General features: G+C 37.5%; 1 protein-coding gene and 1 non-coding gene across 2 annotated transcripts in view; one reads left to right on the top strand and one right to left on the bottom strand.

The window, feature by feature from the left end:
• The window catches only part of PIP5K1B (phosphatidylinositol-4-phosphate 5-kinase type 1 beta), a 357,761-nt gene that overhangs the window by 98,426 nt on the left and 241,874 nt on the right, over positions 1–17,461 (bottom strand). The window contains exon 12 of the mRNA XM_068974227.1: positions 425–580. Coding sequence (XP_068830328.1) covers positions 425–580 — 156 coding nt within the window. The remainder of the gene's footprint in view (positions 1–424; positions 581–17,461) is intronic.
• LOC138081586 (small nucleolar RNA U13) lies at positions 172–276 on the top strand. Its single transcript, XR_011145040.1, has one exon. It is a non-coding gene; the product is annotated as a small nucleolar RNA U13 (small nucleolar RNA).

Genomic DNA, 17,461 nt, shown 5'->3' with positions numbered 1-17,461 from the left:
ATTTGGTACCTTCAGGTAGTGGGATTATAGATCTTTGTTTCTGAATATTTTAGTATGTTCTAATTTTTTTTTTTTTTTACCATAAACCAATACGGGATTGTTTATGTGTTTCAAAAATTTTACATTAACTGTGTCATACTATAAATATCTTTTAAAAAATCAGTTAAGAAGATCCTTTTGTAGGTCATGAGTGTGATGATTGGGTGTTCACGATGCTGCGTGACATGTGCCTCCCTGCAAACCTTGTTATGACACCAGCAAGGTACCTGTCTGACTTAAAAAAAAAAAAAAAGTCAGTTAAGAGACTTTGTTTCTTAGAGAAACTATTTTCTAATTTTTCTACTGTGAGTTTACATTACTTGTATGAATAAAAAAAGAAGAAAAGAAAGAAAAAATTCTTGTGGTTTAAGTTCTGTGTCTTTACCTTCTTCATCAAGGCTGCTAAAACTCTGCCCTTCAGTCAGCAAATCATGCTTCTCATCCTTCCATTCCTGGCTAATTGAGGACACAATCTCCTGTGAGGTTGCCTTCAGGGCGGCGATGGAGTTGCACCGTTTCTTAGAAGGTGATGCCTTCAAAGCTAGAAAAAGAAAAAAATTGATAATTATTGTAAAACCACATTAATAATATTTTTTAATTAAAATTTTACTCATGATTTATTAACATCTTAGTCATTATCTGAGTAGGATGCAAGGAGCTTTGTTTTACATACACAAGGAAAGGGAGACAATGTTATTTGTCCAAAGCGGCTTAAATCAGAATGTCTTAGAATAAATCCGGGTTGAGCTGTCTTTCAGATGTTGAAATGTAGTCTTACTTGAGGTGAAATTCAAATGTTTATTGCTAAAGAATTATTTTTCCTCCTCTGAGCAATGTTTTTCTAGTGCTGAGAGGAGGCTGAGTGGGTTGATAAACGCAGATGGTAAAGTAAGGAGAATTCTCATGACCCCAGTTTTATTAACTTGGGACTGGGAATTTCTAAACATGCCAGTGTTTAATCTTATACTTATGTTACCCAATTTAGCCAAGTTACTTCTGGTTCGCTTTTTTCTTTCAGTGACTTTCCACTGAAATTTCCGACCCTTTCAGTCTTTTCTAGGTCATGGTTACATTAGATGTATAATTCACTCCCGATCTTTGTCCAAACAGCATTCTATGACTTCTGAAGTGTGTTGGAAACCTGTACCAAGGCAAGTGTACTTCACCATCAATCATGCTCACTGAAGGCTGTGACTTTACTTTTGATGTGTCAGTGGGAGCTGCTTCAGCTGCAGCCAGATGATCTTCATTTATATTCTCTTTAATTATTCTTCTTGTTTGAACATTGTGAGAGCATTTCCTTGGAAGGTAGAGGAAGCCTACCTACCTGAGGCCTGTTTATACTTCTCCCTGAACTTGGTCTTGGCAGTGTCTCTCTTCCTTTGGAGGTTTGCATGTAGGGGTAACCTGACAGTTGATGCATTAGACTGATTGTGTTTGGCCTTGGGAATCTCAGAGCTTAGATTATACAGCTCATCAGGGGCTTTCCCATCGGCAGCTTGCAAGAATTTAGCTGGAGAAGGGCTCTGGGACACACAAATGAGGAAAGCATAGAGGGCAATCTCTCCACTTAAAGAGAAGGGGAGGTTTATGTGTCCTATGAGTAGTATTATAATGATAATAACATAATTATAATCAATAACATGTGTAGAGGGCTTGAGAGTTTGGAAGCCAACACTAACATTCCGCATCTCAAATTATCCAGATGGTCATGTGAAGGAGGTAAGCCCTTTTATGGGTCTAGAAACTGAGAGTAGAAAAGTTGTGACCTGCTCAAGGTCACAGAGCTAGAAAGCATGAAACCCCAGGTGTCTTTCTTTGAAGTTGTTTAATTGGTGGCTCACTTCCTAGCTCTTTGGGATTCTATCTTCTGATTAAAGTGAGGGGTGGGAAAGAGGAAACTAGAGTTAGTTTTTCTTTGAGGAGGAAGATTTTGAATGTTTAAAGACTGATTGAAGTGGATTTTAATGGTAAATAAGTGGAACAAGTAAGTCACATTTTTTAAAACTCATCATCCCATCAAAACAGTGGTCACACTTGCTTGAAGTAATTATCCATATGCTGGCTTTTGCTTTAACATTCTATCTGCTAACTTTTGAAAACCTTCAACTCTCATCTTTCAATATAGTAGAGTTGACTCTTGAACAACATAGGTTTGAATTCAATACTAAATACAACAGTTTCACATGATCTGGGGTTGGTTAAATCATCAGATGCTGAGGAAGCACACAGAAGGATGGCCGACTAAGTTACACAGGAATTTTTAATCATGCAGGGGGTTGGTGCTCTTAGCCACTCCTCCCATTGATATTCAAGGGTCAACTGTATTTTAAAATTTCTAAGTCAGAAGATCTCAGTGTGGTTCAGGGACTGCTAGGAACCCCTGAAATTCTCTTAGAAGGTCTGTGATGCTAAAATAATTTTCCTAATAATATCAATAAGTTGTTTATCTTTCTCACTCCTATTCTCTCCCGAGTTTTCTATATGACCTGTGCTTATAATCACAGATTGAATTTAGAAGCAGACATGAGAATCTAGATGTCTTCTATTAAGCTAGAGTTAGGGATTTGAAAAAATATAAAATAACGCCACTTTTCTCATACAATTATTTATTTTGGAAAATATTTTTCAAAATTACTTTGTTAATCTTGACATGTTGACATGCAGTTTTTTGCTTTTATCTTATAAGAACTAGTGAATATTTAAAATTTCCCTCAATTTGAAATTCTAATAGGTTAAATATAGATATTAAGAGATATAATGACATGAATAAAGGATCTTTGGGGTCCTAAGTAATTTTTAATAATGCAGTGTGGCCCTGAGACCAAAAGATTTGAGACTTGCATCATTCTAGGCCGATGCTCATCTCCTAAACTGAGGAAGAGCTAGGATCAGAAGAAAGCTGGCAGTGACATGGAAGGGTGAATGAGGGGAAGATGCTCAGAGAACCGTCTCTACGTGTGATATATAATGGACCAAAGGCCAAGAGCCCCAGTAAAGAAATAACTCTTGGTTCATTATCAGCATACATGCAATGTGGAGCAGAAAAGACCCCAAACAATTCCTGCAAGGGCCACACAGCACCTAAAGAAAGCCTTTACTTTTGTCATAAATGGTGACTCTTCCTTAAAGGAATTATCTGAGACTCTCTCAGTGGATAAGGACTTGAATCTTGCAGAAATTGAATACCTCAGGGACTCGTTTTGATGAGAGAATCTCAAAGGCTGGTTTTGGCTGGTTACTTTCTTTTGTGCCACAGAAACTCCTGAATTTGTCTTTAGCTCGCTCATCTGCCACCCCTGAAACTCTTCTGTTCATTCCTACCCCTGGGCCTTTGTACATGCTGCTCCTCCTACATGAGATGTCTTTCTTGCCTCTAACTTGAAATGCTGGATTGCATTTTAGGGCTTAAATATTCTTTTCATTGTGAAGTTCTTTTGGGGAAGATCAATTTTATTTCTCTCTGTGTACCTACAGTAAGTAGCCTGTGCAAAAGCTCGACTAACAGCTGCTTTATTACATTATAAATCTGTTTCATGTTCCAATCCCTGACCCAAAACAGGCTATGAAATTACCAAGGGAATTAATTTTTTTCAAAAAAGCTTTCTATATTATTAATGTTTAGCATAGTGCTAGGTGCATAATATGTGCTCAAATGTTGCTTGAATGAATTAACTATTCCAAAATTTTACGACAGTTGATTTTTAACTAATTAATGTATTATTCTACTCCTTTCAGAAAACCTAAGTTTTAGTACTTTAGACACATTATCTGGGTAGAGAATTTCAGTGAGGTTTCAACATTACAGTGACTAATATTTCCAGAAAGTATTATTGGATTTTGCAAACATTATTACATTGACAGCAGGACTCAATTCTGGGGTGGGATAAATGGATTTAAGAAGATTAAAAAATTTGATTGAAAAAAAGAAACCTGAAGACCAGGTACTGTTTTCTTGAGGTTATGGGTAAGGAGGGGAAGTTTTCACCTACAAAGAAAGTATGCCCGTAGGAACTAAGAGCTTTAACTTAATCATAGTTAATAAAAGATGTGGAAGATGCATTTTAAAGTGTCAACATTACTAATTAAATTGTGACCCTAAGTACTTTAAATTAAATTCCATTCATTCATTCAATTATTCATCAAATAATCATTACCTACAATGTGCCAGGAAATGTGCTAGGGTCTGGGAAAATATATGAGAACCAAACATGGTCCGCACTTTTCAGGAACACAAAGTCAAGTGGGGAAATAGGACAACAGCTCACTATGGCAAAGTATAGTTAAGTTCTATGAAAGAAGCATTGTCTGAGCTGAGAAGTGAAGGAAGACCAGGAAAGGATGGAGACTGTTATAGGCAAAGGGACAAGGGCTGTACAGATGTATAGGCAGCCTTGAATGTAGGGGTAACTGTAGGGTGCTCAAAGCTGCTGGAGCCTAGAGGATAGAGTAGAGCATGGAATGTGGAAGGGAAATCACAGGGGAGGGAAAGAGAGGCTGCCTCACACTGGACTCAGAGCAGAGTTAAGGATTTTGCATACTAGGTAATACATTGAAGTTCTTAACAAGAAAAAAACTTCTGAAACTTGAGAGGGTTTTCTTTTTAAGCATGGAAAATCAGCAAGAGGCGATTAAATTGATCCCTGTAGCTGGGGTGGGGTGACACTGGATTGGATGGGTTATATCCATACAGTGGAATATTATTCAGCGTACAAAGTAAAGTGCCACAAAAGGCAGAGGAACCAGAGACCAAACTACCAACATCCGCTGGGTCATCGAAAAAGCAACAGAGTTCCAGAAAAAACATCTATTTCTGCTTTATTGACTATACCAAAGCCTTTGACTGTGTGGATCACAATAAACTGTGGAAAATTCTGAAAGAAATGGGAATGCCAGACCACCTGATCTGCCTCTTGAGAAACCTATATGCAGGTCAGGAAGGAACAGTTAGAACTGGACATGGAACAACGGACTGGTTCCAAATAGGAAAAGGAGTATGTCAAGGCTGTATATTGTCACCCTGCTTATTTAACTTCTATGCAGAGTACATCATGAGAAACGCTGGGCTGGAAGAAGCACAAGCTGGAATCAAGATTGCCAGGAGAAATATCAATAACCTCAGATATGCAGATGACACCACCCTTATGGCAGAAAGTGAAGAGGAGCTAAAAAGCCTCTTGATGAAAGTGAAAGAGAAGAGTGAAAAAGTTGGCTTAAAGCTCAACATTCAGAAAACGAAGATCATGGCATCTGGTCCCATCACTTCATGGCAAATAGATGGGGAAACAGTGTCAGACTTTATTCTTTTTGGCTCCAAAATCACTGCAGATGGTGACTGCAGCCATGAAATTAAAAGACGCTTACTCCTTGGAAGGAAAGTTATGACCAACCTAGATAGCATATTCAAAAGCAGAGACATTACTTTGCCAACAAAGGTCCGTCTAGTCAAGGCTATGGTTTTTCCTGTGGTCATGTATGGATGTGAGAGTTGGACTGTGAAGAAAGCTGAGCACTGAAGAATTGATGCTTTTGAACTGTGGTGTTGGAGAAGACTCTTGAGAGTCCCTTGGACTGCAAGGAGATCCAACCAGTCCATTCTGAAGTAGATCAACCCTGGGATTTCTTTGGAAGGAATGATGTTGAAGCTGAAACTCCAATACTTTGGCCTCCTCATGTGAAGAGTTGACTCATTGGAAAAGACTCTGATGCTGTGAGGGATTGGGGGCAGGAGGAGAAGGGGACAACCGAGGATGAGATGGCTGGATGGCATCACTGACTTGATGGACATGAGTTTGAATGAACTCCGGGAGTTGGTGATGGACAGGGAGGCCTGGCGTGCTGCGATTCATGGGGTTGCAGAGTCGGACACGACTGAGTGACTGAACTGAACTGAACAAGGTGACTATTACTGGAGCTAAGAAGGCAATGTGAGGGCCACAACTTTATGTAAAAACAAACAAACCAAAACAAACCCAAACCATAAGACACACGGTTAAAACAAGAAAGGCACTGTGGAAGAAGCGATGGACACTTGCTATTTCTAGGTACAACTAGGTATTGGTGAGTGACTGGAAGTCAGTGGCCTTTACAAAGCTTGATGCCAACATGTCTGGTCTGGATAACTGAGTAAATTGTGGTGGCCTTCAGTGACGTGTGGACTCGGGATGTGTGGCAGGTTCTTGAGCAACCTGGGGCAATCCAGAAATTCGTCCTAATTTGTGGACAACTGATTTTCAACAAGAAAACCAAGATAATCCAATGGGGGAAAGAACAGGCTAACAAATGATGCTAGGACAACTGGATATCCATATGCAAAAGAATGAAGCTATACCCTACCTCACACCATCTAGTATAAATTAAATCAATATCTGTAAATAATATATCTGCTAACAGAAACTTCTGTCAAGAATATATAAAGAACTCTCTATAACTCAACAATAAAAAGATGAATAACTAAAAATAGGCAAAGTATTTGAATAGAGATTTCTCCAAGGAAGATATAAGTAAGTCAATAAGCACACAAAAAGATGTTGAACATCATTAGTCATTAGAAAAATACAAGCCAAAACCACACTGAGATACTACTTTATACTCACTAGGATGTCTAAAATAAAAAAGACAGTAACAAACATTGGTGAGGATGTGGAAAACTGGATCTCTCATACATTGCTAGTGAGACTGCAAAATTGTGTAGCTGCTTTAGAAAAGAGTTTGGCAGTCCCTCAAAATGTTAAATAGAATTACCATCTGACCTACCAATTCCACTCCTAAAAGGTGAAAACTTATGTCCACAGAAATCTTGTGTATGAATTTTCATAGCAGCATAATAGCCAAAAATGTAAACAACACAAAATCCATCAACCAGTGAATCAATAAACAAAATGTATTTTTTCCATACAATGGAATATTATTCAGCAATAAAAAAGTAAAGTACTATAAGATGACTAATCTTTGAAAACATCATGTTAAGTGAAAAAACCAAACACAAAAGGCCACATATTGGATACTTCCATCTATATGGCATATCCATAATAGGCAAATCCAGAGAGAGAGAAAATAAATGAGTAGTTGCCAGGGGCTAGGAAGAGGACGGAATGAAAAGTAACTGCTAATGGGTATGTAGGTTTCTTTTAGAGGTAATAACAATCTTCTAAAATTAGATAGTGGTAATATTTACACAACTTTGTGAATTTATTAAGAATCACCAAATCACATACTTTGGAAAAGTGAATTTCCCAGTATGTGAATTATATCTGAATAAAGATGTTGTAAAATGTAGAGAAAAATGAGAAAAAAAATAGATCAGACCACCTGAGGAGTAAAAGACCTGTAATATTAAAAATATGATAAACTATACAAATTAGAAAGAGTCACAACTCACACCATATGTCATGGAACTGAGGATGCCACTGACTATAGTATGAATTTATACACTGTTAAGAAAGCAAAAGCTCCAAAGACGGTGAATCTCATGAAGGAGACTCACTGAAGCTGGGGTCCCAAGGACTATCTCCTCCATAAATCTACCAGGGGCCACAAAGAAATGCATGTTTTTAACCACAGCAAAGGGTGAAGAGAGGCAGAAAATCTGAACCACAAGTTGGTGTTCAGACAGGATTTTCAGGCTGAATAAATACTATGTTATGCTCTATCTTAGGCAGAAAAGACAATCAGAGAATTTAATTTGTAGTGGTCTCAGTTTTAGACCAATTTTAAGATACCACTGAGATAGTCAAATGTGAAATAAAAGTTTTTCTTAGAATGAAATAAGGTTTAGAAAAAGGGACTGATATATTTAGTATGTAGAGTTCACACAAATCACTTGGATAAATAGTAAACACTAATATAAATGAGCAAATATTTCGAAGCTCAATTCTCAAAGGAACTAAAATGGTTAATAAACATGAATAATGGTTGAACTTTACCAGTACTTAAGACAGGCAAAATAAAACAATCAGACAACATATTTCCTTATCAAAGTAGCATAGTTAAAAAATAATAATTCTGGCTAAAGGCTAGAAGAATATAGGCACTTGTGGAAGTCTAGAATGGCATAATCATTCTGTGCAATAATGTGCATTTTAAACACTCGGTACTTCTCTTGGAATCTATCCTAGAGAAATAATCATAAGCTTGGAAACAATATTTATCTAAAATGATGCTTATAAAAATACTAATTAGAAAAGGGAGAAATAATGTAAATGTCCGATAATGACAGAATCATTAAATAGATTATGGCATACCCATATAATTTTAATGTTGTTTCACAATTTTAAACAGCTTCTTTGTTTAATATACAATGATATGGGAAATTACTCATGTAAAAAACAGAGGACACAGACATAAAACTGTACACCACTGTGCTACTATTTTTATATAAATACACAAAGTACAGAAATAAAGATGGGTAGGAAGTATGTCAAAATATTAGTGTGGAGGATCTTAACAGACATTTTTTCAAAGATGACATACAGCTGCCAACCAGAATGGCTATTATCAGAAAGACAGCAAGTAACAAGTTTTGGTGAAGATACGGAAAGAAGGGAACCCTTAGGTACTGTTGGTGGGAAGGTAAAATGATCAGCCACTATGGAAAACAGTACGGGGATTCCTCAAAAAGTTAAAAATAGAACTATCATATGATCTAGCAGTCCCCACTTCTGGGTATGTATCTGATGAAATGAAATCACCATCTCAAAGAGAGATCTGCATTTTCACTGTATGTGAGGCATTATTCCCAATAGCCAAGACATGGAAACAACCCAAATGTCCACTGACAGATAAATGGATAAGAAAACTGACACATATATGAATATTATTCAGCTGTTAAAAATTAGGAGGGAGGAGCATAAAGATGGCGGAGGAATAGGACGGGAAGACCACTTTCTCCCTCACAAATTCCTCAAAAGAACATTTCAACGCCGAGCAAACTCCACAAAACAACTTCTGTAGGCTGGCAGAGGACATCAGGCAACCAGAAAAGCAGACCATTGTCTTCAAAAACAGATTTTTAACCTTTGCTCTTAGGTTTTTGTTGTCAATTTTGTTCATTTAAAAACCCAAACTTCACTACCCAAGTTTACCTGAGAGCGAGATTACTGGCTTGACCACTCTCTTCTCCTATGGACTCTCCTTTTTCTCCACCAGGTGGCCTCTGTCTCTTTTCTCCCCCATCTCTTCTCTATCCAACTCTGTGAATCTCTGTGTGTTCCAGACAGTGGAGAACACCTAAGGAACTGGTTACTGGCAGGATTTGTCTCTCTCCTTCTCATTCTTCTCTCTTATCCTCCTGGTCACCTCTGTCTACTTCCTCCATCTCCTTTTCCCTGTATAACGCCGTAAATACCTCTGAGTGGGCCAGACTATAGAGCGCACATAAAGAAGTGACTACTGCCTAGCTTGCTCTCTCCTCTTTTGATCTCACCACATTCTCATTCCAGTTACCTCTAACTACCCCCTCCATCTTCTCTTCTCCTTGTAACTCAGTGATCCTCTCTGAGTGTCCCTCAATGTGGAGAAACTTTTTATCTTTAACCTAGATGTTTTATCATCGGTGCTGTATAGATGGAGAAGTCTAGAGGCTACTGTAAAAACAAAACTGAAGACCAGAAGCAGGAGGCTTAAATCCAAAGCCTGAAAACATTAGAGAACTCTTGAATTCAGGGAACATTAAGCAATAGGAGCTCATCAAATGCCTTCATACCTACACTGAAACCAAGCTCCACCCAAGGGCCAACAAGTTCCAAAACAAGACATATCACTCAAATTCTCCAGCAACACAGGAACACTCCCCTGAGCTTGAATATACAGGCAGCTCAAAATTATTCCAAAACCTTTGATGTCTCATAACCCATCACTGGTCACTCCACTGCACTCCAGAGAGAAGAAACCCAGCTCCACCCACCAGAACTCCAACACAAGCCTCCCTAACCAGGAAACCTTGACAAGCCACTGATAGAACCCCACCCACAGTGAGGAAGCTCCATAATAAAGAGAACTCCACAAATTACCAGAATATAAAAAGACCACCCCAAACGCAGCAATATAACCAAGATGAAGAGACAGAGGAATACTCAGCAGGTAAAGGAACAGGAGAGTTGCCCACCAAACCAAACAAAAGAGGAAGAAGTAGGGAATCTACCTGAGAAGGAATTCCGAATATTGATAGTGAAAATGATCCAAAATCTTGAAATCAAAATGGAATCACAGATAAATAGCCTAGAGACAAGGATTGAGAAGATGCAAGAAAGGTTTAACAAGGACCTAGAAGAAATAAAAAAAGAGTCAAAATATAATGAATAATGCAATAAATGAGATCAGAAACACTCTGGAGGCAACAAATAGTAGAATAACGGAGGCAGAAGATAAGATTAGTGAAATAGAAGATAGAATGGTAGAAATAAATGAATCAGAGAGGAAACAAGAAAAACGAATTAAAAGAAACGAGGACAATCTCAGAGACCTCCAGGACAATATGAAACGCTCCAACATTCGAATTATAGGAGTCCCAGAAGAAGAAGACAGAAAGAAAGATCATGAGAAAATCCTTGAGGAGATAATAGTTGAAAACTTCCCTAAAATGGGGAAGGAAATAATCACCCAAGTCCAAGAAACACAGAGAGTTCCAAATAGGATAAACCCAAGGCGAAACACCCCAAGACACATATTAATTAAATTAACAAAGGTCAAACACAAAGAACAAATATTAAAAGCAGCAAGGGAAAAACAACAAATAACACACAAGGGGATTCCCATAACAGCTGATCTTTCAATAGAAACTCTTCAGGCCAGGAGGGAATGGCAAGACATACTTAAAGTGATGAAAGACAATAACCTACAGCCCAGATTACTGTACCCAGCAAGGATCTCATTCAAATACGAACGAGAAATCAAAAGCTTTACAGACAAGCAAAAGCTGAGAGAATTCAGCACCATCAAACCAGCTCTCCAACAAATTCTAAAAGATATTCTCTAGACAGGAAACCGAAAAGGGTGTATAAACCCGAACCCAAAACAATAAAGTAAATGGTAACTGGATCATACTTATCAATAATTACCTTAAACGTAAATGGGTTGAACGCCCCAAAGACTGGCCGAATGGATACAAAAACAAGACCCCTCTATATGCTGCTTACAAGAGACCCACCTCAAAACAAGGGACACATACAGACTGAAAGTGAAGGGCTGGAAAAAGATATACCACGCAAATAGAGACCAAAAGAAAGCAGGAGTGGCAATACTCATATCTGATAAAATAGACTTTAAAACAAAGGCTGTGAAAAGAGACAAAGAAGGCCACTACATAATGATCAAAGGATCAATCCAAGAAGAAGATATAACAATTATAAATATATATGTACCCAATATAGGAGCACCGCAATATGTAAGACAAATGCTAACAAGTATGAAACGGGAAATCAACAATAACACAATAATAGTGGGAGACTTTAATACCCCACTCACACCTATGGACAGATCAACTAAACAGAAAATTAACAAAGAAACGCAAACTTTAAATGATACATTAGATCAATTAGACCTAATTGATATCTATAGGACATTTCACCCCAAAACAATGAATTTCACCTTTTTTTCAAGTGCTCATGGAACCTTCTCCAGGATAGATCACATCCTGGGCCATAAATCTAAACTTGATAAATTCAAAAAAATCGAAATCATTCCAAGCATCTTTTCTGACCATAATGCATTAAGATTAGATCTCAATTACAGGAGAAAAACTACTAAAAATTCCAACATATGGAGGTTGAACAACACACTTCTGAATAACCAACAAATCACAGAAGAAATCAAAAAAGAAATCAAAATATGCATAGAAACTAATGAAAATGAAAACACAACAACCCAAAACCTGTGGGACACTATAAAAGCAGTGCTAAGAGGAAAGTTCATAGCAATACAGGCATACCTCAAGAAACAAGAAAAAAGTCAAATAAATAACCTAACTCTACAACTAAAGCAACTAGAAAAGGAAGAATTGGAGAACCCCAGAGTTAGTAGAAGGAAAGAAATCTTAAAAATTAGGGCAGAAATAAATGCAAAAGAAACAAAAGAGACCATAGCAAAAATCAACAAAGCCAAAAGCTGGTTCTTTGAAAGGATAAATAAAATTGACAAACCACTAGCCAGACTCATCAAGAAGCAAAGAGAGAAAAATCAAATCAATAAAATTAGAAATGAAAATGGAGAGATCACAACAGACAACACAGAAATACAAAGGATCATAAGAGACTACTATCAGCAGTTGTATGCCAATAAAATGGACAATGTGGAAGAAATGGACAAATTCTTAGAAAAGTACAATTTTCCAAAACTGAACCAGGAAGAAATAGAAAATCTTAACAGACCCATCACCAGCACGGAAATTGAAACTGTAATCAGAAATCTTCCAGCAAACAAAAGCCCAGGTCCAGACGGCTTCACAGCTGAATTCTACCAAAAATTTCGAGAAGAGCTAACACCTATCCTACTCAAACTCTTCCAGAAAATTGCAGAGGAAGGTAAACTTCCAAACTCATTCTATGAGGCCACCATCACCCTAATACCAAAACCTGACAAAGATGTCACAAAAAAAGAAAACTACAGGCCAATATCACTGATGAACATAGATGCAAAAATCCTCAACAAAATTCTAGCAATCAGAATCCAACAACACATTAAAAAGATCATACACCATGACCAAGTGGGCTTTATCCCAGGGATGCAAGGATTCTTCAGTATCCGCAAATCAATCAATGTAATTCACCACATTAACAAATTGAAAAATAAAAACCATATGATTATCTCAATAGATGCAGAGAAGGCCTTTGACAAAATTCAACATCCATTTATGATAAAAACTCTCCAGAAAGCAGGAATAGAAGGAACATACCTCAACATAATAAAAGCTATATATGACAAACCCACAGCAAACATTATCCTCAATGGTGAAAAATTGAAAGCATTTCCCCTAAAGTCAGGAACAAGACAAGGGTGTCCACTTTCACCGCTACTATTCAACATAGTTCTGGAAGTTTTGGCCACAGCAATCAGAGCAGAAAAAGAAATAAAAGGAATCCAAATTGGAAAAGAAGAAGTAAAACTCTCACTGTTTGCAGATAACATGATCCTCTACATGGAAAACCCTAAAGACTCCACCAGAAAATTACTAGAGCTAATCAATGAATATAGTATAGTTGCAGGATATAAAATCAACACACAGAAATCCCTTGCATTCCTATACACTAATAATGAGAAAGTAGAAAAAGAAATTAAGGAAACAATTCCATTCACCATTGCAACGAAAAGAATAAAATACTTAGGAATATATCTACTTAAAGAAACTAAAGACCTATATATAGAAAACTATAAAACACTGCTGAAAGAAATCAAAGAGGACACTAATAGATGGAGAAATATACCATGTTCATGGGTCGGAAGAATCAATATAGTGAAAATGAGTATACTACCCAAAGCAATTTACAAATTCAACGCAATCCCTATCAAGCTACCAGCCGTATTTTTCACAGAACTAGAACAAATAATTTCAAGATTTGTATGGAAATACAAAAAACCTCGAATAGCCAAAGCAATCTTGAGAAAGAAGAATGGAACGGGAGGAATCAACTTGCCTGACTTCAGGCTCTACTACAAAGCCACAGTCATCAAGACAGTATGGTATTGGCACAAAGACAGACATATAGATCAATGGAACAAAATAGAAAGCCCAGAGATAAATCCACACACATATGGACACCTTATCTTTGACAAAGGAGGCAAGAATATACAATGGAGTAAAGACAGTCTCTTTAACAAGTGGTGCTGGGAAAACTGGTCAACCATTTGTAAAAGAATGAAACTAGATCACTTTCTAACACTGCACACGAAAATAAACTCAAAATGGATTAAAGATCTAAATGTAAGACCAGAAACTATAAAACTCCTAGAGGAGAACATAGGCAAAACACTCTCCGACATAAATCACAGCAGGATCCTCTATGATCCACCTCCCAGAATTCTGGAAATAAAAGCAAAAATAAACAAATGGGATCTAATTAAAATTAAAAGCTTCTGCACAACAAAGGAAACTATAAGCAAGGTGAAAAGACAGCCTTCTGAATGGGAGAAAATAATAGCAAATGAAGCAACTGACAAACAACTAATCTCAAAAATATACAAGCAACTTATGCAGCTCAATTCCAGAAAAATAAACGACCCAATCAAAAAATGGGCCAAAGAACTAAATAGACATTTCTCCAAAGAAGATGTACGGATGGCTAACAAACACATGAAAAGATGCTCAACATCACTCATTATCAGAGAAATGCAAATCAAAACCACAATGAGGTACCACTTCACACCAGTCAGAATGGCTGCGATCCAAAAATCTGCAAGCAATAAATGCTGGAGAGGATGTGGAGAAAAGGGAACCCTCCTACACTGTTGGTGGGAATGCAAACTAGTACAGCCACTATGGAGAACAGTGTGGAGATTCCTTAAAAAATTGCAAATAGAACTACCTTATGACCCAGCAATCCCACTGCTGGGCATACACACCGAGGAAACCAGAATTGAAAGAGACACATGTACCCCAATGTTCATCGCAGCACTGTTTATAATAGCCAGGACATGGAAACAACCTAGATGTCCATCAGCAGATGAATGGATAAGAAAGCTTTGGTACATGTACACAATGGAGTATTACTCAGCCGTTAAAAAGAATTCATTTGAATCAGTTCTGATGAGATGGATGAAACTGGAGCCGATTATACAGAGTGAAGTAAGCCAGAAAGAAAAACACCAATACAGTATACTAACACATATATATGGAATTTAGAAAGATGGCAATGACGACCCTGTATGCAAGACAGGAAAAAAGACACAGCGGTGTATAACGGACTTTTGGACTCAGAGAGAGAGGGAGAGGGTGGGATGATTTGGGAGAATGGCATTCTATCATGTATACTATCATGTAAGAATTGAATCGCCAGTCCATGTCTGACGCAGGATACAGCATGCTTGGGGCTGGTGCATGGGGATGACCCACAGAGATGTTATGGGGAGGGAGGTGGGAGGGGGTTTCATGTTTGGGAACACATGTAAGAATTAAAGATTTTAAAATTAAAAAAAAAATAAAAAAAAATAGGAAATTGCGTCACTTGTGACAATATAGATGGACCATGACAGTGTTATATTAAGTGAAATAAGCCAGAAAGAGAAAGACAAATACTGTATGATCTCATTTACATGTGCTAAAGAAGCTGAATTCATAGACACAGAGAGTAGAAGAACTGTTACTTGGGACTGACAGATGGGTGAAATGGGGATATATTGGTCAAAGAGCACCAACTTGCATTTTGTAAGATGAATAAGTCTTAGAAACCTAATATACAGCAGGGTGACTACAGTTAAGAATTCTGTCTTATCCACTGGAGAGTTGCTAAGAGGGTAGGTCTTAAATATTTTCATGATACACATACGCAATCACAATTGGTAATTATATAGGATGGTGAAGGTACAAAGTAACCTGTGATAATCATTTTGCAATATGTATATGTATCATATCATCACATTTTATACCTTAAATTTACATAATGCTATACATAACGTTATGGGAAAATGCTATATGTAACATGTAAATGTTATATGTAACATCGTCACATCATTACACCTTAAACTTACATAATGTTATATGTAACATTATGTGAATGCTATATGTAACATTAGGGGGAAAAAGCCTTAAAAAAGAAAGTGCTTCACTTTCATTAACAAAAAACTCCAACAAATATTATTTTAAAAATCTGTCTTATCCATTCATCTGCTGATGGACATCTAGGTTGTTTCCACGTCCTGGCTATTACAAACAGTGCTGCAATGAACACTGGGGTACATGTGTCTCTTTCAATTCTGGTTTCCTCGGTGTGTATGCCCAGCAGTGGGATTGGCAAAACCAATACAGTATTGTAAAGTAAAATAAAGTAAAAATAAAATTAAAAAAAAATCTGTCTTTTATAAATAAAAAATACGAATTTTCCACTTTTTCAGCTTTTTGTGTATGGCTAAATTGTTATGGGGCTTCCTTTGTAGCTCAGCTGGTAAAGAATCCGCCTGCAACAAGGGAGACCTGGATTCAATCCTTGGGTTGGGAAGATCTCCTGGAGAAGGGAATGGCTACCCACTCCAGTATTCTGGTCTGGAGAATTCCATGCACTGTATAGTCCATGGAGTCGCAAACAGTCAGACATGACTAAGTGACTTTCAAATTGACTTTTAAGTTGTTGTGAAACTGAACCTCGAAATACCTAAATGATAACATAAGGAACAATATTTTTTTCTTTTAATATAGTTAAAAACATTTCTACATAAGTTATACACACCTGTTGTAGAAAATTTAATAAATATTGATGTAAAGAAATAGGAAATACCACACAACCTCAGGGGTCAGAATAACCATTGTTAACTTTGGGTTTAGTCTGCTCTTCCTTGTTTAATTCCTTATGGTTTAAAATTAGGGTACTGATTTGTGATCTTTCTTCTTTTTGAACATAGGCATTTATAGCTATGTATTTCCCTCCCAGCACTGACTTTGCAGCATCCTGTAAGTTTTTGGAAAGTGAAAAAGCTGGCTTAAAACTCAACATTCAAAAAAACTAAGATTATGGCATCCAGTCCCATCATTTCATGGCAAATAGATGGGGAAATAATGGAAACAGCACAGAGTTGATTTTCTTGGGCTCCAAACTCACTGCAGATGGTGACTGCAGCCATGAAATTAAAAGATGCTCCTTGGAAGAAAAGCCATGATGCGTGTACACCCATGGCGGATTCATGCTGATGTGTGGTAAAACCAATGCAATATTGTTAAGTTAATAATAATAGTAATTTAAACAAAGACAAAAAAGAAAAGCCATGACAAACCTAGACACCATATTAAAAAGCAGAGACATTACTTTGCCAACAAAGGTCTGTCTGGTCAAAGCTATGGTTTTTCCAATAGTCATGTGTGGATGTGAGAGCTGGACTATAAAGAAAGCTGAGGACTGAAGAATTGATGCTTTTGAACTGTGGTGTTGGAGAAGACTCTTGAGAGTTCCTTGGACTGCAAGGAGATCCAGCTAGTCCATCCTAAAGGAAATCAGTCCTGAATATTCATTGGAAGGACTGATGCTGATGCTGAAACTCCAAAACCTTGGCCACCTGATGTGAAGAACTGAATCATTGGAAAAGACCCTGATGCTGGGAAAGATTGAGGGCAGGAGGAGAAGGGGATGACAGAGGATGAGATGGTTGGATGGCGTCACCGACTCAATGGACATGAGTTTGAGTAAGCTCCAGGAGTTGGTGATGGACAGGGAAGGCTGGCGTGCTGCAGTCCATGGGGTTGCACAGAGTCAGACATGACTGAGCAACTGAACTGATAATTTTT

Source organism: Capricornis sumatraensis, chromosome 6 (genome assembly GCF_032405125.1).
Source record: "Capricornis sumatraensis isolate serow.1 chromosome 6, serow.2, whole genome shotgun sequence".
NCBI lineage: Eukaryota > Metazoa > Chordata > Mammalia > Artiodactyla > Bovidae > Capricornis > Capricornis sumatraensis.
The sequence above is the reverse complement of the archived record's forward strand: the minus strand, read 5'-3'. Positions and strand labels throughout refer to the sequence as shown.